A 22,287-nucleotide genomic window follows, 5' to 3' on the forward strand; every position below is an offset into this window, starting at 1 on the left:
GTCGACCGATTAATCGGAATGGCTGATTTAATTAGGGCCGATTTCAAGTTTTCATAACAATCGGTAATCGGCATTTTTGGACACCAGTTATGGCCGATTACGTTGCACTCCACGAGGAGACTGCGTGGCAGGCTGACTACCTGTTATGCGAGTGCTGCAAGGAGCCACGGTAAGGTGCTAGCTAGCATTAAACTTATCTTATAAAAAACAATCAATCTTAACATAATCACTAGTTAACTACACATGGTTGATGATATTACTAGTTTATCTATCTTGTCCTGCGTTACATATAATCGATGCGGTGCCTGTTAATTTATCATTGAATCACAGCCTACTTCGCCAAACGGGTGATTTAACAAGCGCATTTGCGAAAAAAGCACTGCCATTGCACCAATGTGTACTTAACCATAAACATCAACGCCTTTCTTAAAATCAATACACAAGTATATATTTTTAAACCTGCATACTTAGTTAATATTGCCTGCTAACATGAATTTCTTTTAACAAAGGAAATTGTGTCACTTCTCTTGCGTTCTGTTCAACAGAGTCAGGGTATTGTCAGGCGGTGGTTAACTGGTGCAGTGAATCAGGCGCAGGAGAGCAGAAATGAGTGTACAAGGTATTTAATTCCACGACAGCACCAGTATACAGACAATAGTCAAAGTGCGGAGAAATACCGGTCACTCGAAAATAACGGGCCTAAATACATAACCCGGCAAACATAACCAGCCGACAAGTTCCGCCATGAACAATCAATAAACACGCACACTAACATGTGTGAAACAGAGGGTTAAATAATTAACATGTAATTGGGGAATAGAAACCAGGTGTGTAGAAAACAAAGACAAAACAAATGGAAAATGAAAAGTGGATTGCGAAGGCTAAAAGACCGGTGACGTCGACCGCCGAACGCCGCCCGAACAAGGAGAGGGACCGACTTCGACGGACGTCGTGACAGGTATATGCAGCAGTTTGGGCTGCTTGGCTCGTTGCGAACTGTGTGAAGACCATTTCTTCCTAACAAAGACAGCCAACTTCGCCAAACGGGGGATGATTTAACAAAAGCGCATTTGCGAAAAAAGCACAATCGTTGCACAAATGTACCTAACCATAAACATCAATGCCTTTTTTTAAATCAATACACAGAAGTATATTTTTTTAAACCTGCATATTTAGTTAAAAGAAATTCATGTTAGCAGGCAATATTAACTAGGGAAATTGTGTCACTTCTCTTGCGTTCATTGCACGCAGAGTCAGGGTATATGCAACAGTTGGGCCGCCTGGCTCGTTGCGAACTAATTTGCTTGAATTTTACATAATTATGACATAACATTGAAGGTTGTACAATGGAACAGCAATATTTAGACTTATGGATGCCACCCATTAGATAAAATACGGAACGGTTCCGTATTTCACTGAAAGAATATACGTTTTATTTTCGAAATGATAGTTTCCAGATTTGACCATATTAATGACCTAAGGCTCGTATTTGTGTATGTTATTATATTGTAATTAAGTCTATGATTTGATAGAGAAGTCTGACTGAGCGGTGGTAGGCAGCAGCAGGCTAGTAAGCATTTATTCAAACAGCACTTTCCTGCGTTTGCCAGCAACTCTTCGCAATGCTTCAAGCATTGCGCTGTTTATGACTTCAAGCCTATCAACTCCCGAGATTAGGTTGGCAATACTAAAGTACCTATTAGAACATACAATAGTCAAAGGTATATGAAATACAAATGGTATAGAGAGAAATAGTCCTATAATAACTACAACCTAAAACTTCTTACCTGGGAATATTGAAGACTCATGTTAAAAGGAACCACCAGCTTTCATATGTTCTCATGTTCTGAGCAAGGAACTTAAACGTTAGCTTTTTTACATGGCAAATGTTGCAATTTTACTTTCTTCTCCAACACTTTGTTTTTGCATTATTTAAACCCAATTGAACACGTTTCATTATTTATTTGAGACTAAATTGATTTTATTGATGTATTATATTAAGTTAAAATAAGTGTTCATTGTTCATTCAGTATTGTTGTAATTGTCAATATTATATATATATATATATATATATATATATATATATATATTTGACAATATATACATACACACACACACAAAATAATCGGCCGATTAATCGGCATCGGCTTTTTTTTGGTCCTCCAATTATCGGTATCGGCATTGAAAAATCAGAATCGGTTGACCTCTAGTAGTGACGACTACCGAGCGGCTCCCTGTTTCGTCCATTGCTGCTTATTGGACCCTATGATCACTCGGCTACATAGATGATGCCTACTGGACTGTTCATTAACACGGTACTTCATATCGTTTATCTGTCGGCCCCAGCCTAGAACTCAGGCCCTGTGTGTAGCTAACTGACCCTCTCTGCCCATTCATCGCCATTTACCTGTTGTTGTTGTCTTAGCTGTTTACCCGTTGTTGTCTCAGCACTCCCAATCAACACCTGTGATTGCTTTATGCCTCCCTCTAATGTCAATATGCCTTGTATACTGTTGTTTAGGGTAGCTCTCATTGTTTTGTTTTACGGCGGAGCCCCTAGTCCCGCTCTACATGCCTCGGTTAGCTCCCTTGCCCCACCCCCCCAGACATGCGGAGACCGCACCTAGCTTAACTGGCGCTCCCAGAGATGCAGCCTCTCCCATCGTCACTCAATGCCTAGGTTTACCTCCACTGTACTCGCACCCTACCATGCCATTGTCTGTGCATTATGCCCTGAATCTATCTTACCACGCCCAGAAGTCTGCTCCTTTTACTCTCTGTTCTGAACGCACTAGACGACCAGTTCTTATAGCCTTTAGCCATACCCTTATCCTACTCCTCCTCTGTTTCTCTGGTGACGTAGAGGTTAACCCAGGCCCTGTGTGTCCCCAGGCGCTCTCATTTGTTGACTTCTGTAGCTGGAAAAACCTTGGGATCATGCATGTTAACATCAGAAGCCTCCTCCCTAAGTTTGCTTTATTCACTGCTTTAGCACACTCCGCCAACCCTGATGTCCTAGCTGTGTCTGAATCCTGGCTTAGGAAGGCCACCAAAAAAATCTGAAATTTCCATCCCCCATTATAACATTTTCCGTCAAGATAGAACTGCTAAACGGGCGGAGTTGCAATCTACTGCAGAGAGAGCCTGCAGAGTTCTGTCCTACTATCCAGGTCTGTGCCCAAACAGTTCGAGCTACTACTTTTAAAAATCCATCTCTCCAGAAATAAGTCTCTCACTGTTGCCGCTTGTTATAGACCCCCCTCAGCTCCCAGCTGTGCCCTTGACAACATATGTGAATTGATTGCCCCCCATTTATCTTCAGAGTTCGTACTGTTAGGTGACTTAAACTGGGATATGCTCAACGCCCCAGCCGTCCTACAATCTAAGGCCCTCAATCTCACACAAATTATCAAGAAACCTACCAGGTACAACCCTAAATCTGTAAACATGGGCACCCTCATAGATATCCTCCTGACCAACTTGCCCTCTAAATACACCTCTGCAGTTCTCAACCAGGATCTCAGCGATCACTGCCTCATTGCCTGCGTGCGTAATGGGTCCCTTGGTCAAACGACCACCCCTCATCACTGTCAAATGCTCCCTAAAACACTTCAGCGAGCAGACCTTTCTAAATGATCTGGCCCGGGTATCTTGGAAGGATATTGACCTCAACCTGTCAGTAGAGGATACCTGGTTGTTCTTCAAAAGTACATTCCTCACCATCTTAAATAAGCATGCCCCTTTCAAAATTGTTTTAACTAAGAACAGATATAGCCCTTGGTTCACTCCAGACTTGACTGCCCTTGACCAGCACAAAAACATCCTGTGGCGCACTGCACTAGTTTCGAATAGTCCCCGCGATATGCAACTTTCAGGGAAGTCAGGAACCAATATACACAGTCAGTTAGGAAAGCAAAGGCTAGCTTTTTCAAACAGAAATTTGCATCCTGCAGCACTAACTCCAAAAAGTTTTGGGACACAAGTCCATGGAAAATAAGAGAACCTCGTCTCAGGCTAGGAAACACTGTCACCACCAATAAATCCACAATAATCGAGAATTTCAATAACCATTTCTCTACGGCTGGCCACACTTTCCACCTGGCTACCCCAACCCCGGCCAACAGCTCTGCACCCCCTGCAGCAACTGGTCCAAGCCCCCCCACTTCTCCTTCACCCAAATCCAGATAGCTGTTGTCCTGAAAGTGCTGCAGAATCTGGATCTATACAAATCAGCTGGGCTAGACAATCTCTCTCTTCCTAAAATTATCCGCCGCCATTGTTGCAACCCCTATTACTAGTCTGTTCAACCTCTCTTTCGTATCGTCTGAGATTCCTAAAGATTGGAAAGCGGTCATCCCCCACTTCAAAGGGGGAGACACTCCATACCCAATATGTTACAGACCTATATCCATCCTGCCCTGCCTTTTCTAAAGTTTTCGAAAGCCAAGTGAACAAACAGATCATCGACCATCTCGAATCCCACCGTACATTCTCCGCTATGCAATCCGGTTTCCGAGCTGGTCACGGGTGCACCTCAGCCACGCTCAAGGTCCTAAATGATATCATAACCACCATCGATAAAAAACTGTCCTGTGCAGCCATCTTCATCAACCTGGCCAAGGCTTTCGACTCTGTCAATCACCACATTGTTATCGACAGAGTCAACCGCTTTGGTTTCTCTAATGACTGCCTCGCCTGGTTCACCAACTACTTCTCAGATAGAGTTCAGTGTGTCAAATCGGAGGGCCTGTTGTCCGGACCTCTGGCAGTCTCTATGGGGGTGCCACAGGGTTCAATTCTCGGGCCGACTCTTTTCTCTGTATATATCAATGATGTCGCTCTTGCTGCGGGTGATTCTTTGATCCACCTCTACGCAGACGACACCATTCTGTATACATCTGGCCCTTCTTTGGACACTGTGTTAACAAACCTCGAAACGAGCTTCAACGCCATACAACACTCCTTCCGTGGCCTCCAACTGCTCTTAAATGCTAGTAAAACTAAATGCATGCTCTTAAACCGATCGCTGCCCACACCTGCCCACCCGACTAGCATCACTACTCTGGATGGTTTTGACTTAGAATATGTGGACAACTATAAATACTTAGGTGTCTGGTTAGACTGTAAACTCTCCTTCCAGACTCACATTAAGCATCTCCAATCCAAAATTAAATCTAGAATTGGCTTCCCATTTCGCAACAAAGCCTCCTCCACTCATGCTGCCAAACATACCCTCGTAAAACTGACCATCCTACCGATCCTTGACTTTGGCGATGTCATTTACCAAATAGCCTCCAAAACTCTACTCAGAAAATTGGATGTAGTCTATCACAGTGCCATCTGTTTTTTCACCAAAGCCCCATATACAACCCACCACTGCAACTTGTATGCTCTATTTGGCTGGCCCTCGCTACTTATTCGTCGCCAATCCCACTGGCTCCAGGTCATCTATAAGTCTTTGCTAGGTAAAGCCTCGCCTTATCTCAGCTCACTGGTCACCATAGCAACACCCACCCGTAGCACGCGCTCGAGCAGCTTACCGATCGTGCAGCTGTACACAGCCCATCTGTAAATAGCCCATCCAACCAACTACATGCCTCATCCCCATATTAGTTTTTTTCTGCTCTTTTGCACACCAGTATTTATACTTGCACATCCTCATCTATCACTCCAGTGTTAATTGCTAAATTGTAATTACTTCGCCACTATGGCCTATTTATTGCCTTACCTCCTTACTTCATTTGCACACACTGTATACATATTTTCTATTGTATTATTGACTGTATGTTTGTTTATCCCATGTGTAACTTTGTGTTGTTGTTTTTGTCGCACTGCTTTGCTTTATCTTGGCCAGGTCGCAGTTGTAAATGAGAACTTGTTCTTAACTGGCCTACCTGGTTAAATAAAGGTGAAATAAAAAAATATATATTATAGTACAGTTAGTGTTACAGTGCAGTTAGTGTTACAGTGCAGTTAGTGTTACAGTGCAGTTAGTGGCACAGTGCAGTTAGTTTTACAGTGCAGTTAGTATTACAGTGCAGTTAGTGTTACAGTACAGTTACTGTTACAGTGCAGTTAGTGGTACAGTTAGTATTACAGTACAGTTAGTGGTACAGTGCAGTTAGTGGTACAGTTAGTATTACAGTCTAGTTAGTGGCACAGTAGAGTTAGTAATACAGTGCAGTTAGTGGTACAGTTAGTATTACAGTGCCGTTAGTAGTGCAGTTAGTATTACAGTGCAGTTAGTGTTACAGTACAATTTGTTTTGTAGTACAGTTAGTGTTACAGTGCAGTTAGTGGTACAGTTAGTATTACAGTGCAGTTAGTAGTGCAGTTAGTATTATAGTACAGTTAGGTTTACAGTGCAGTTAGTGTTACAGTACAGTTATTGTTACAGTGCAGTTAGTGGTACAGTTAGTATTACAGTACAGTTAGTGGTTCAGTGCAATTAGTAGTGCAGTTAGTATTACAGTACAGTTAGGTTTACAGTGCAGTTAGTGTTACAGTACAGTTATTGTTACAGTGCAGTTAGTGGTACAGTTAGTATTACAGTACAGTTAGTGGTACAGTGCAGTTAGTAATACAGTGCAGTTAGTGGTACAGTTAGTATTACAGTCTAGTTAGTGGCACAGTAGAGTTAGTAATACAGTGCAGTTAGTGGTACAGTGCAGTTAGTGGTACAGTTAGTATTACAGTGCAGTTAGTGTTACAGTACAATTAGTTTTGTAGTACAGTTAGAGTTACAGTGCAGTTAGTGGTACAGTTAGTATTACAGTGCAGTTAGTAGTGCAGTTAGTATTATAGTACAGTTAGGTTTACAGTGCAGTTAGTGTTACAGTACAGTTATTGTTACAGTGCAGTTAGTGGTACAGTTAGTATTACAGTACAGTTAGTGGTACAGTGCAGTTAGTAATACAGTGCAGTTAGTGGTACAGTGCAGTTAGTGGTACAGTTAGTATTACAGTGCAGTTAGTAGTGCAGTTAGTGGTACAGTACAATTAGTTTTGTAGTACAGTTAGTATTACAGTACAGTTAGTGGTACAGTGCAGTTAGTGGTACAGTACAGTTAGTGGTACAGTGCAGTTAGTGGTACAGTGCAGTTAGTTATCAGTAGAGTTAGTGGTACAGTTAGTGTTACAGTGCAGTTAGTATTACAGTGCAGTTAGTATTACAGTGCAGTTAGTAGAGCAGTTAGTATTACAGTGTGGTACAGTGTGGTACAGTACAGTTAGTGTTACAGTACAATTAGTTTTGTAGTACAGTTAGTATTACAGTGCAGTTAGTTGTACAGTGCAGTTAGTGTTACAGTACAGTTAGTGTTACAGTGCAGTTAGTATTGCAGTACAATTCGTTTTGTAGTACTGTTAGTATTACAGTGCAGTTAGTGTTACAGTGCAGTTAGTGTTACAGTTAGTATTACAGTGCAGTTAGTGGTACATAACAATTCGTTTTGTAGTACAGTTAGTGGTACAGTACAGTTAGTTTTGTAGTACAGTTAGTATTACAGTGCAGTTAGTGGTACAGTTAGTGGTACAGTGCAGTTAGTGGCACAGTACAGTTAGTGGTACAGTGCAGTTAGTGGTACAGTATAGTTAGTGTTACAGTTAGTTTTGTAGTACAGTTAGTGGTACAGTACAGTTAGTGTTACAGTAGAGTTAGTGTTACAGTGCAGTTAGTAGTACAGTACAGTTAGTGTTACAGTACAGTTAGTGGTACAGTACAGTTCGTTTTGTAGTACAGTTAGTATTACAGTGCAGTTAGTGGTAGAGTTAGTGTTACAGTGCAGTTAGTGGTACAGTGCAGATAGTGGTACAGTACAGTTAGTACAGTACAGTTAATTTTGTATTACAGTTAGTATTACAGTGCAGTTAGTGGTACAGTACAGTTAGTGTTACAGTGCAGTTAGTGGTACAGTACAGTTAGTGTTACAGTACAGTTAGTGGTACAGTACAGTTAGTTTTGTAGTACAGTTAGTATTACAGTGCAGTTAGTGGTACAGTGCAGTTAGTGGTACGGTACAGTTGGTGTTACAGTGCAGTTAGTGGTACAGTACAGTTAGTTTTGTAGTACAGTTAGTGTTACAGTACAGTTAGTGGTACAGTGCAGTTAGTGGTACAGTGCAGTTAGTGGTACAGTGCAGTTAGTGTTACAGTACAGTTAGTTTTGTAGTACAGTTAGAATTACAGTGCAGTTAGTGGTACAGTACAGTTAGTGTTACAGTACAGTCAGTGGCACAGTGCAGTTAGGGGTACAGTACAGTTAGTGGTACAGTACAGTTAGTGTTACAGTACAGTTAGTTTTGTAGTACAGTTAGTATTACAGTGTAGTTTGTGGTACAGTGCAATTAGTGGTACAGTACAGTTAGTATTACAGGGCAGTTAGTATTACAGTGCAGTTAGTGGTACAGTACTGTTAGTGGTACAGTTAGTATTACAGTGCAGTTAGTGGTACAGTACAGTTAGTTTTACAGTACAATTAGTTTTGTAGTACAGTTAGTGTTACAGTGCAGTTAGTGGTACAGTGCAGTTAGTAGTGCAGTACAATTAGTTTTGTAGTACAGTTAGTATTACAGTGCAGTTAGTGTTACAGTTAGTGTTACAGTGCAGTTAGTGTTACAGTGCAGTTAGTGTTACAGTGCAGTTAGTGGTACAGTACAGTTAGTTGTACAGTACAGTTAGTATTACAGTTGTACAGTTAGTATTACAGTTTGTGGTACTGTACAGTTACTGCCCCATCCTCCTGCTGCGTGTAATGGATGGATGTCACAATGGGAGGAGAGGTGAGGAGAGCAGGGCCGGCTAATGCTTTGTTTACCTCCTCTCAGGTTTCTGGGGATTTACAGTCCCAGGGCCAGCTCCCTCCCCCAGTCCATTACTCTCTTGTTCTTTCTCACTCTTTCTAGAACTCTGTCTCTCACTCACTCTCATTCTCCTCATCTCTCTCTTGTTCTCCCTGTTCTCGCTTTCATTTTTGTTCCCTCTCGTTCTCTCCCCTTCCGGCCCTCCACCCAAGTCTCTCTCTCCCTTCCTCCCTTGCTAAGAGTGATGGGTTTTTTATTGCCGTCTATCCACCTCCACTGTTGCTCTCCAAGCAAACATAACTTCTCCTGTTTCTCTCCATCCCCAGTTCTATTTCTTCCTTTAATGTGCTCTGGGCTCAGCTCTCCTCCTTTCTCCTGCTTCCCTCACTCCCCTCCTGTGTTGTTAAATTTCAACCCAGCACAAATTTAGGCCCCTCTTTTCACGTCTTGTAATCTTTCGAGAGGTTATGAATAATTTTGACAACCCTCCTCCTAATTCTCGTTCGTTCCCTGGGTGTGTCAACTTGGGTAGCGGTGTGTGTAATTAAGTTTCGCGTGACGGTGTTACAACAAAATGTGTCCCCCTGTCCTTTCCTGTCTGTCTGCCCTTTTTAAAAGGGTAATGTTAAGGCTTTTATGAGGATGTGCGCTCACGAACACAAGCATAATTGGATGTTGAGATGTCTATTCAGCTTCGGCATTAGGCAGATTCTTTTAATAGGGCTCTTAAGATTTACACGGCCTGACAGTTTCAAAAGAGAGGAATGGAATGTATGCATTTGCTCTTCATGAAATGGTTCTGAAATATCAATAAACGGTGAATAAATGTGAGGACAAAAGTACAAAGAGAGGAATGGTGGAGGTATGAACACAGTCCTGTCAGAGAGGTGCATTAGGGGTAATTGACTGATTCAAATCCAAAGCACTGAGGTAAAACCACACTGAGGTATTGATTTAGACATTGTTGTGACATGTGGACGTGTGTGTTCTGAGGCAGAACGAAGGAGTGTGTGTTAAACAATGAATGAACAAGACCATTAGAGGAAGACACTTTCTGACACAGATACACACATTCTCTCTCTCCACCTCTCAACACACATCCAAGAGAAAGAGAATAGACTGAGTGCATATATCAGGGCCTCTCCCGCAGCGAGGCGCCATGTTTCAGATTGCTCTTCACACTGCTCCTGGGCGCCCAACACACCGGTCTTAACAGCTGTGGGTGTGAATTTGCAATTCATATTGCACTGTGACCTTCTCCTCAATGTCGACATGACAGCCACTGCTGAGAAATATGCTTCTGATGCCTATCTGTAGAGGGCGCGTACCAAATAGCCCCTATTCACTATGTAGTGCACTGCTTTTGACCAGATCTCTATGGGCCTGGTTCTGGTCAAAAGTAGTGTACTATAATGGGAATAGGGTGCCATTTGAAACGTATCCCGTGATGGGCTGCCTGGCTGTATCCTCACCTTCCCTCCTGTCATTCACGTACATAGTAATCTCCCTTCACAGAGTGCTTATCTAATGCAGCAATAGGTTTATGTCTAAGTGGAGGCTATGGTGGTTTGATGGATGGAGGATGGATGGAGTTTTTACAATCTTTGTTTTGCCCTCTCTCTCTCTCGCTCTCTTAACGGCATAATTCTATCCCTCCATCTCTTCCCCCTCTTCCATCATGCCATTAGAATGACCACAGCCTTCGTCACAGGAAGTCATCCATCCCAGAATGCCCCTCTCCACTGACTCAGGACAGCCACAGCCGCTGGCGTCCCCTGGGCGCACGTATGATGACGAATGGTCAACGCTGTGACGATGAATAGTGATTACAGTGGTGATATGTGTTCTGGGCGTGCAATTCAGCTGGGGTGCTTGCCACTTAATCAGATTTAGGCCAATTAAGCATGTGGAAAGTGGCAGGGCTTAGGCCCAGGCCGGATCCTGGGCAGCAGGTAGACATGTTCGGCCCTGTTTGTCTCACTCCAGCCCATACAAGGCCACAGCCTGGTCCCACTCCACTTCTATCCTCCATCTTCCTGGGGGTATCATCTATAGTCAATTTCATGGACTGTGGGTAAGGCCTGACCAAAGTGGATGTCCGTCCGTCCGGTGGGCTAACCCATATAAATAACCATGTCGAAGAACATGAAGCATGTCTGGAAAGGACACTGTTGGCCATTGGCCCGCTGAGCCAGAGGGATGAATTATGGGTAGTGGAGTCATTATAGCATTCAGTGACTCTGATGTATAATGATGTCAATCTTCCTTCTGCGAAGCATCTGTTGAGGCAGACTTTAGAGCCGGGTAGACTGTAAATACATATGAAGAGAACTACAGGTAATACATGCAAAATGCTCTCTTCAAACATGGGTGCTAGCGTGATGTGTGATTCAGGTGGTTTGCTTGCTGTTCCTATCAGGCTCGAAGGACCATGAAAATGAGCTATACAGTCAGAGTCGGGAGGGGCCGACTGAGAGGGTTGTATACACAGGAAGTGAATTCGGGGTGGTTGTACTCTTGCGACACCACGGTTGTGGGTTCGATTCTCATGTGTGTCATTACGTTCCATTGGATATGCTAACTGTGAGTGGCTTTGGATAAAAGTGCCTCGTTATGTTGTATGCTAATGACTGCTTTGGCTTCCGAAATGGAGACCAAAAGCATATTCAAAACCCTATTTTAATAATTAATATTGGTTTCTCTGTGTTTGCATTCATCATAGACCAATTGTCATCTCTCTCTCTCTCCTCTGTATTTCCTCACTCATTCTCTCTCTCCTCTCTCCCTCTTTATCCAGCCCCCTCGCTCTACCTCTCTACCTCTCTACCTCTCTTTCTTTGAGAGGAGAGCAGGCAGCCCAGTGGTGGTAGTGTTACATGAGTTGCTGGCTCAGGCCCTAATCTGGTCCGGTCATTGTGTCTGTGCTGAGGCTCATGGGATGTGTGCATTGTGTCTGAGATGAGAGGAACAGGGAAGAGAAACCACCATCGAGAACGACTCTCAGTGCAGCTATGTTGAGTACATGAGAAAAGGGAAATGCTGTACTTCTCACTCTCTCATTCACTCCCTTCCTCACAAACTTAATCAAGCCTTCATCTGGCTCAGAGCCCCCTCCCTACCGACATGTTATCACACTGATGATACCCTGATTTACACACACACACACACACACACACACACACACACACACACACACACACACACACTAATTGAGCCCCCTGCACCTATTGACTCAGAAGCACACAGGGATAATCTTATCTTGAGAGAGCAGTACCCCCTGCGCGCTGCACAATTGATTAAATGTGCACATCAATGTGGAAGTGTATGGAATATGTTGCCCATCTGAGTGAATGAGGCTGCTAGGGAGTGATGGGGCCATAGCTGAGACAGCAGTATCTGGAAGCGGAGGGTGGGAGGTGGAAGGAGGAGGGGGGTTACGGTATGGCATGTCATAAGGGGGCTATCAGTGTCATCCTAGCCAGGCATTCTCCACAGGGAATAACGGGTATTTGATGCAGCAAGCCACGCCGGTTCAATGGCGTGTTGATCTCTGTGGTCAGCATGATCTATACTGTGTGTATGGAAGGGGAGGGGGTGTGTTGTTCCAACCTGTGAGAGTGTATAGATGTGTGTGCTCTGCCACTGCCTCGCCCTCTGCAGTGGGAGCTGAGAACAGATCTCTATCAGGCCAGGGTTATCTCCCCTGAGCCAGCTATATTCTCACCATGCCTTCTTTTTTTCAATGGAGGTAGGCTATTACAGGCAATCAGATCTAATCATGTAGCCTATCCCCCCCTCTTATGGTGTCTCCCATTATGGCTTTGCTAATCCATCAGTTTAATTGTTGGCAGTGCTCATTGTTGTTTATTGGAGGGGGGGTTTAAGAGGCCCATAGAGAATAAAATGATCCGTACATTGTTTGTAGATTATCTCTTGGCAGTATTAGACTACTCTGAAAGAGAATACAAGGATTGAACTGGTTCTGGTGCCTACGTTTGGGAATGTACGCTGCACCTGGAATTTCCTACACTCTCATATTCTCTCTCTCTCTCTGTCTCTCTCTACCTGCTCTCCCTCTGCCGACAGAGCCCAATTCAAGCCTTAATGGAGATGAGAAAACTTGAGAAATGGGAAAACAGACATGAATAAGGAGCTAATTCATATGAACTGTCTGCCTTTGGGGCAGGGGAGAGATTTATTTTGACATTCTCTCCCTTTCGTCGAAGCTATTCTCTGGTTGGGAGCGTGTGTTTTTTTTGCTAGCGGTCGCGGTAATGGTTTCTCCCCATGGTTGCTATGGAGCTCCTCGGGGGTCGACACTAATGTCTGGTTCACGAGGTGGAACAGCACAATTAGCGTAGCTATTAGCGTTAGCGTGAACCAGAGGGGCGCAGACTAGAGGTGTAGGTTGCGTTGGGTAATTGGGTTAGAGGCAAGGAGGTTCACTGATCGCCTACTTTGTAGTCTAGGCTGGTCTTCCAGTGCTTTCCTTGACTTTCAGCAATATACACACACAGACAGATACCTATTCATTGGTATTCAGCAACTGTAAGACGCCATCTTTTGCAACGTTATTTGCTATGTCAACAATGACACGAGCAACTCTGTATTGCCTTCTTGTGTAGGCTATTCTAGATGCATCACAAGTGTGCCTTACAGCTGTTGTGGCGTTTAAACATATTGGTGCACAATGTCTCCCTTTCATCTTGAGCCCCAATATGAATCTCAGTCGGTGTTTACTTAAAAAAAAATTAAAACAACTGTTTAGATGTTCAGAAACTGGCAAGAAGACGAGTTTGGCTCTGGGCCAAGCGTCCGTTTCCACACCCAATTTAAAAACAAGCCACTAGCGCTTTTAGCACGTCTATTTGTGAAGAAGCATTAGACCTGGAGGCCAGTGTGTTTGATGAGCGACGTCCAAATAGAATAACGAGTGGAAATAATCTCTGGGTAGAATTCCGTCTCTCTTTTATTTCCCTCTCTCCGACCCAGGCGAAGGGAAGGATGGATGGAGGGGCTTGCACAGTGATATACGCATCACTTCGTCTGCCTCCGGGCTCACCTTCCTTCAGCTTCCTTGTCGAAGCGTGCCGCATCGACCGTCCATCATCACCAGGGGAATTCGGATACTAGCCGCCATCGATTGTTGCGGCTTTAATGCCGCTTTTGTTTATTCATATTTTCTCTGCCCACTCGGACTGTGGTTGTCTGAGAAGTAGTATAGGCCACACGACCGGACAGTTTTTCCTGGTCAAGTTGTCAGGAACACTTCTGGTTAGCCCTTAGCCCGAAGGCTAACGTCATACTGTACTCCATAACCCGATCCCCATAGTTTTTCCTGGTCAGGTCACCCTGAACATAACTCGACCTCTACTAACACACTGTCTATACCGAGGTATGGTCTAGGCCAAGAGATATTGCCCAACTGGTTGTTTTTGAATCCATGGTATTGCCCGAGCAGCAGCGTTCTAATCTGTAGTCGTATTGATAAAGCTGTTGTCCAGTGACAGAGACTAATGGGCCCAGTGCTCTCAGTTGCATTGTCATCAGGCAAATTGCATAAGCAGGCCAGGGTTGCTGGTTGCTCTTCTGCTTATTGACGCTTTGATTCATCTTTATTCTTTACTTCTCCTAAGACTGCACAGATGCCACAGAAACTAGGGTTACATTCCAAATGGCAACCTATTCCCCATATAGTGCACTACCTGTGACCGTGGCCCATAGGGTACACTATAGGGAATAGGGTGCCATTTGGGATGCACGCTAGCTGAAGTTGGTTTGACCAAGTAGCATATGTTTTAACGCAGATTCTGTAGACTATTGAAGCGCTCCATTTTTATTGACAGACAGAATGATGATATTCAAATGATCAACGCCAATCGTTGTTTGTCCTGCAAACAGTTCCAACTAGCCTGCGACCACCTGTCACGTCCTGACCAGCAGAGGGTGTATTGTGTTAGTCTTGGTCAGGATGTGGCAGGTGGTTTGTGTTTGTTAAATGTTGTGTGGGTGATTGGGACTTCCAATTGAAGGCAGGTGTGTTGAGTTGCCTTTGATTGGAAGTCCTATATAGGTGTGTGTGTTTTTCTTTGGGGTTGTGGGTGGTTGTTTGTGTGCACTGCCTTTGGTTTGAGCCTGCCACACTGTCACCGGTGTGTTTATTGTTTTTTTGTTCAAGTGGATGCTTTACATGTTTCCTTTAATAAACATGAGTGTCCACAATCCCGCTGCGCCTTGGTCCTCTTCTCTACATGACAACTTCTGTGACACCACCACTGCTTTTCTCAGTTAATAATTCAAACCAGTGGTGGCTGGTGGGCGGAGATATCGCAAAAACGGTATCAAACATATGGAAGCCATGTGTTTTATGTTTTTGACACCTTTCCATCTATTCCATTCCAGTCTGTCCTACTATATCTCTCCCACCAGCCTCCTCTGGTTCAACATTGATCCCCTGCCCCTCATCACTGTTTCAAATGAGAACATGGACAATGGCTTATTCAACCAATACAAGAGACTGTATGCTCACTCTCTCTATATTTAGAAACTGCTGCCACTCGTCAACAAAGATTATGAGGAAGTGAATGAAAGAGGATGTGTCATTTCCAAAACACGACAAATTCGTTTTCAGACCCTTTGTGACTCTGTTGTCACTAGGACCGTTGCGGTGACCTTATTACCGTTACACCGGCAGTCATGACCGCATTAAAATTCCCACGTGACCGTTGAGTCACGGTAGTCTCCTCTTATGCACTCTGGACATGTGTAGGTGGTATCCAACTCGCTAATGATCATCAGGTCACTGATGGGCTGGTTCTCAGGGCTCTGTTGTCCCTCTAACTGCTTCATGAAATGGGTTTCCATGGCCAAGCAGCCGCACACAAGCCTAAGATCACCATGCGCAATGCCAAGCGTTGGCTGGAGCAGTGGAACCCCTTCTCTAGAGTGATGAATCACGCTTCACCATCTGGCAGTCCGACAGACAAATCTGGGTTTGGCGGATGCCAGGAGAACACTGCCTGCCCCAATGCATAGTGCCAACTGTAAAGCTTGGTGGAGGAATAATAGTCTGTGCATACAGAAATGGTTTGTCATGATCGGTGTAGATGAACTTGACTGGCCTGTACAGAGCCCTGACCTCAACCCCATCGTACACCTTTGGGATGAATTGGAACGCCTACTGCGAGCCAGGCCTTATCGCCCAATATCAGTGCCCTACCTGACTAATGCTCTTGTGGCTGATTGGAAGCAAGTCCCCGCAGCAATGTCCCCCAAAATAATTGTGGAAAGCCTTCCCAGAAGAGTGGAGACTGTTGTAGCAGCAAAGGGGGGACTAACTCAATATTAATGCCCATTATTTTGGAATGAGATGTTCAACGATCAGGTGTCCACATTCTCCCTCAGAGAGAGGGAGAGAGAGAGAGAACTTAATGCCCCATAGATTGCAATATACTAAGCTTACAAATGGAATTTTAAGGCTCCTGTAGCCTTTACTGTTATAGCTCATAGAAGCGCATTGATAGCACATTTGTACAAAACAGACAATCCAAAAAATAAATAATAAGGAATAAGATGTTGAAGTGTCTGTCCTATATCTGAGAGACATAAGAACTCAGAGATTATTTTTTTACCCATGTTTGGTCACGTTATTCGTGGCACATTTTACCCCCTATTCACTTTTTGCCATTTTTCCAGCCGGGTACTGGGTTACCTTCAGAGGACTCCCCTGATGCTTGTCTACGTCGTAAAGCAGAACAACCGACACATTGGTGTTTGTAAGACTCTTCCCCTTTCGATGGTGGTGACTACTATTAGTTTAGCTCAGACGGTTTGAGTTTTACAGCCAATTTCGTGATGATTTTCTTGTCCGGATCTTCTCACATGTAGAAAAAGACCGCTTTCACAAGCCCCATGTTATGGAATAAGTGCAAACTTTGTATCGGCAGAAAGGGGATTGAGCTAAAGCCACAACGGTACGTCTGTAGCTTAAACGCACGGGGAGCCCTTCAATATTCAAAATCACGTCACCATGTGATGCAGGGGTGTGTCAGTCGACTCATTCAGATGAAGGACATCCTCTCCGAGGATTCTCTCTGTTCCTGTCAGACATCCAGCCAGAACTGCTTCCCTGCTTCCCACCCCCTAAAGGGACACTCCTGGCCCTGGATGATGACATTGCAGTGTCTCCCTTCGCCCTGTCTGCCCTGTCTGTGGGACAAGTCTCGCCCACGCGGGCACACCGGTCTTAATAATTGATTGCGTCTCGGGCAGCAATGTGCAGAAATGTGCTACTGTAGGTGGTTCCTGGGTGCACTTTTGTGCTGAGGCATCCATTTCTGACACAAGCCCACTCTCCATAGCCCTGGGAGACCTTGGGTTCCGGCTAGTGAGGAGTGAGTGAGTCACTCAAAAAATGTAAGGTTAAAGGAGAAACCAGCTGACTGTGGAGGACACGGAATGGAGGGTGGGAAGTGGTTGTAGTTTAAAGAGCTGTACAAAGTGGCCTCTACACTGCAATGTGACAAACGTTCAGATTATTGCTATTGGGCAGTGTGTGTCCTGAAAACTGTGACACTCGAGGACCCTTGCTGATCCTTGGGCTTTTGGGGTCAATATGAGGTCAATCCTTCACAGTTTCCTCTGAAGTAACTTAACGTCTTAAGAGCCCAGTCGGATGGAAAAGTTAGAAATATCAATTCTCCCCCTTCTTCCACTACACCCTCTCTCTCCTCCTCTTCCATTTCCCCCTCTTCCCCCCTCCTATCCTCTTCTCCAAAGCTTTATTTTGCAGCAGCCCGGCAGGTCATGCGTGGAGGATGAGTGGAGAGAGGGATGCGGTTGAGGAGTGACTCAGCAGGGGATGAGTAGAGGGCTTCACTTGTTCTCAGCTGGCCACGGATAAGAGGATTAGCGTCGTTCAGTATCATCGCAGTGTGTCCTCTACCTCTCCCGCTCTTTTTCTCGTGCTACCGCTCTCCAGCTTCTCCCTCGCTTTTCCCTTGCTCTCCTGAATAATGTTCTCTTATCTCTCTCTCCCTCCATTTCTCACCCTCTCTCTGCCTATCCTGGTTCTACATTGATCGTCTCTCTCTGCCTATCCTGGTTAGACGTTCATCCTCTCTCTCTCTGCCGGCTCTCTTTTTGTCAATCCTCACCCTCTTTGTCTTTCCCCTCTGGCTTTCTAATGCATTCCCTCTTCTCCCAACCTCTCTCTGCCCCCTCTCTTTCCCTCTGTATCTTTCCACTCCAACCCCAGCCCCACCCTCCCTCTCGCTCTCTCTGGCTGTCCTTTCTATCTCTCGCTCTCTGCCTCTCTCTCTCTCTCCCTACCTCCTCCCACCTCCTCTCTCTTTCCATCCTTTGTCTCTTGCTCTGGGACAGCAGCTTAACTCTGGTCAAAAGCCAGTCTTTGTAGATTAACCTTGAATTATTAAAGCCTCAATAGATTGGTCAGGAAGTCTCAGAAGCACTTCACTGGTGGTCTTTCTTTCTAGTGGTCTTCAAAGGAAAGGGCAAGAGCCCTGAAAACAATAACTTCAAAATGTTGGTGGTGACATCCTGAAGGGTGAAATTAAATCTACCTCAAACTCAACTGTTTAATAAAGCATTTGTGACAGATAAAGCTCATTCAAAATAATCTGTCATTTATCTGGTGTTTACGTGTCGTAAGAGATGATTATATCTGTGTGGTTCACTTTTGCATTGCTGTGTGGTTGTCGGTTGAACTCTTTTTGTGCTTCTGCTGCTGGCATAAGCTAACCCATCTCTGGTCTGGTCCCCCTCTCTGTTTCCTCCAGGCAAATCTACTTTTCAGCAGGACAATAACCTAAAACACAAGGCCAAATATACACTGGAGTTGTTTACCAAGACGACATTGAGTATTCCTGAGTGGCCTAGTTACAGTTTTGACTTAAATCGCCTTAAAAATATATGGCTCGACTTGAAAATGGCTTGAATATTTTTTTTTTAAGAATAATGGGCAAATATTGTACAATCCAGGTTTACAAAACTCTCGCAGACTTACTCAGAATGAAACAACTGTATCGCTGTCAAAGGTGATTCTCACATGTATTGATTCGCGGGTTGAATACTTATCTAATCAAAATATATCAGTGTTTATTTATTTTTATTTATTTTTATTATACAGTATTTTGTGTAGATCGTTGACAAAAAAAAAGACAATTAAATCAATGTTAATCCCACTTTACAACACAACAAAATGTGGAAAAAGTAAAGGGGTGTGAATGCTTTCTAAAGGCGCTATATATGAAGTCATATGTGTTCTTCCTGTTCGCCTGTGCTTGTTAATGTTCGGGTTCATGTTACAGTCATATTCGGGTCCACCTCTCTGTTTCCTCCGTTACAGGACTGATCAGCTGTATTCGATTCTTTTGTTAAACTGAAGGTGTTCATGTTGCGGTCGTACCCTAAACATCCTGCGTTCTTGTCTCCCTCTGTTCTCTCCAGTACAGGATTGGCCAGCTATATATGATCAGCAAGCACAGCCATGAGCAGAGTGACCGCGGCGAGGGGGTGGAGGTGGTCCAGAATGAACCGTTTGACGACCCCGCCCACGGTCAGGGCCAGTTCACCGAGAAACGTGTCTACCTCAACAGGTGAGTGAGTGACCATCATCCACCCATGTTAAAGGTACAATCTGGGATCTGTCCAATGGTTGTACACCAAAGCAAGATGCTGGGCTGCTGTTTTACTGAATATAAAATCCCAGATCGTAGCTTTAACTCTTCCACTTTTACAAGGGGACATTATCTATAGGTTTAGTGCACTATATAGGGAATAGGGTGCCTTTTGGAACGCAGGCAAAGTGTTGTTCCTCACACACTCGACGCTTCGCATGGCAGACTGCTGCTGTCATGTTGCCCCGAGTTACTTCGCCCTCACAGCTGTGCCACACACAATACTCCACCCCCTCACGTCTTGGCTCTCAGCCGTGTGTGTGTGTGTGTGTGTGTGACCTCTCCCAGCGCATCGCTGAGCATCCAAGGACAGAAACTTCCTAAGTCGGCAATATCTAGAGAGAGAGGGACAGAGAGGGCTAGATTTCATCACAAGTGCCTGCGTCAGCGATCGGGATGCCCGGGACCTAAAGGTGCTGAGTCAGCAGGGTCTGCCCTGCCGTGCCGCTAATCCTTGAGAGAGACGGAGAGAGCGAGCCGGGGGAAGGAGGGGAACAGAGGGACACAGAGGAGAGAGTGAATGGGAAGGAGGGAGTGCGAGAGAGAGAGAGAGAGAGGGCAAAAGAGGGAAAGAGACAGGCATATTCAGAAGGAGACATATTTTAACTATCAAAAAACCTGCTGCAGGCTCTTCAAAACAACAGATCTTGGATCAGGTCTTATCACAGTCCTTCCCACTTGAATCTGTCATGGAATACATGATGTATTGTTTGAATAAGGACTGGCTATATAATAACAAATGTCACTACCCGACTCCCATTAGGGAAACCGTCACCATTCATTATTGTAAGAGAAGATGTGGACACAGTTCATCAGAGGACACAGTATGACGATGAGGGAATTATGTAGTGAGGTTGAGCAACAGCAGGGACACTGTCTGTGTTTTTGCGAGTGTGTGTGTTTGTGTGCATATGATCACTCGCCACTTGTTGTGCAACCACGGCTACAGTCACCTAAGCCCCTACCACCTCTTAAATACACTCCCGGCGCTCTAGTTCTTCACAGCAGATGGGTGCCTCTCAGCCGTGTGTGTGTGTGTGTGTGTGTGTGTGTGTGTGTGTGTGTGTGTGTGTGTGTGTGTGTGTGTGTGTGTGTGTGTGTGTGTGTGTGTGTGTGTGTGTGTGTGTGTGTGTGTGTGTGTGTGTGTGTGCGTGTGTGTGTCCAGCTGACTACTACAAGTACAACCTCTCCATAAACATCCATCTCAGGTTCAGTGAACCTGGTGTCTGCCTTATGTAAGGAGGGAGAGAGAGGAGAAAATAAAGAGAGAGGGAGAAAGAGAGAGAGAGACTACACCAAGACACAGTGAATCCGCCAGCTCTTCTCAACCTTCCGTGCAAACCAAGGCCTTTCTGTCATGAAAATATAAATGTCATGAAAATAATTTAAGATGAGAAGAACATTGTAAATGTAATAGAAGACATTTAGTTTAGGGCCAGTTATGTATCATGTGTCACAACAGAACAGGACAAATATGATTTATTTAATAAAAATACATTGGCCCTAATATTCCAAAGCAAGCAGGAAGTTGAAGCCAGTGAGCATTGTGTCATGGTCCCCAGCACTCAATCACCTTTCTGATTCGCTAGATTATTGTTCTAGTGCTGTTCTGGCATGAAGAGCTTGAATAACCTCTTAACTTAAACATTCATTAGGAATTCATTATTTCAATGGTCTTCATTACACATCGACTCGGATGGTTCATTTTGTGATGGAATAACGTGGGGCTACTTTGCGGAGACGCAAACACCACACACAAACACACACACACACACATACTAGTCCACACTTTCAGAACTTTAGCGCAGATGACTGGTTTCTCTGCCAGAGTCTTTTATTACTGTAGGAATTTGTGAGGTGTGAAAAGTGTGGGATGGAGAAACCTTACCACCGCCTACAGAGCTTGGCAGGTGCAGTGTGAAGTGCCACAGTGTGTCAATGCGTGCCACAGTGTGTCAATGCGTACCACAGTGTGTCAATGCGTACCACAGTGTGTCAATGCGTACCACAGTGTGTCAATGCGTACCACAGTGTGTCAATGCGTACCACAGTGTGTCAATGCGTACCACAGTGTGTCAATGCGTACCACAGTGTGTCAATGCGTACCACAGTGTGTTAATGCGTACCAATGTGTTGACGAGCATGAAGGGTGGTTTAAAAGAAGAATGAGAGATGTTGAGCAGATGGAGGAGTGTCTGTCACTTGCTTTCGGGGGATAGGCTGTGAATAGTTGACCTGTCAACATTTTCACAATGTTTCTTTGGTGTATAGGTTTATTTTTATATCAGCTGTCACCACGCAGTCACAGTCATGTAGCTAGCTTCTTTAGCAATGTGTGATCAAAGAAAATGTAATATCTAAGCTTTTATCAGATATTAGAGGCTTACATGCACGCGCACACACACACCAATCTCTATGCTACACTGCAGACACACACCTTTATGTGCCACTGTTACACTCACCAGAGCCTTTGAGTAAATGTCCCTTCAGCTTTCTCTGCCCAGGCTAGTGTGTTTCTGTTCCGGTGCACCTGTGTGTAGAAGAGCTCTCAACCTCTCCAACAAAACCTTGCCGTTGTAATCAAAAACACAAACCCATTGAGGTCGTGTTGCGAGGCTATAGACGGCTCTTTTGAGTGCTGCTCTCTCTCATCTTTTTCAATGTTCTTTGTTACATTTTCAAGTTTCTTTTTTAACCGCCTTCAATGGCCAGGGCTTTTAAACATGCCCACTCACCTTGAGAAGGGAAGGAAGGAAGGAAGGAAGGAAGGAAGGAAGGAAGGAAGGAAGG

General features: G+C 44.5%; 1 protein-coding gene across 1 annotated transcript in view; it reads left to right on the top strand.

Annotated features, from left to right (window-relative positions):
- The window catches only part of LOC106564871 (cytoplasmic phosphatidylinositol transfer protein 1), a 102,427-nt gene that overhangs the window by 59,473 nt on the left and 20,667 nt on the right, over positions 1-22,287 (top strand). Inside the window, exon 2 of the mRNA XM_014131349.3 lies at positions 19,268-19,416. Within this exon, the coding sequence (XP_013986824.2) occupies positions 19,268-19,416 (149 nt within the window). The remainder of the gene's footprint in view (positions 1-19,267; positions 19,417-22,287) is intronic.

The sequence above is a fragment of the Salmo salar genome, chromosome 12 (genome assembly GCF_965601325.2).
Source record: "Salmo salar chromosome 12, fSalSal1, whole genome shotgun sequence".
NCBI classification, from domain to species: domain Eukaryota; kingdom Metazoa; phylum Chordata; class Actinopteri; order Salmoniformes; family Salmonidae; genus Salmo; species Salmo salar.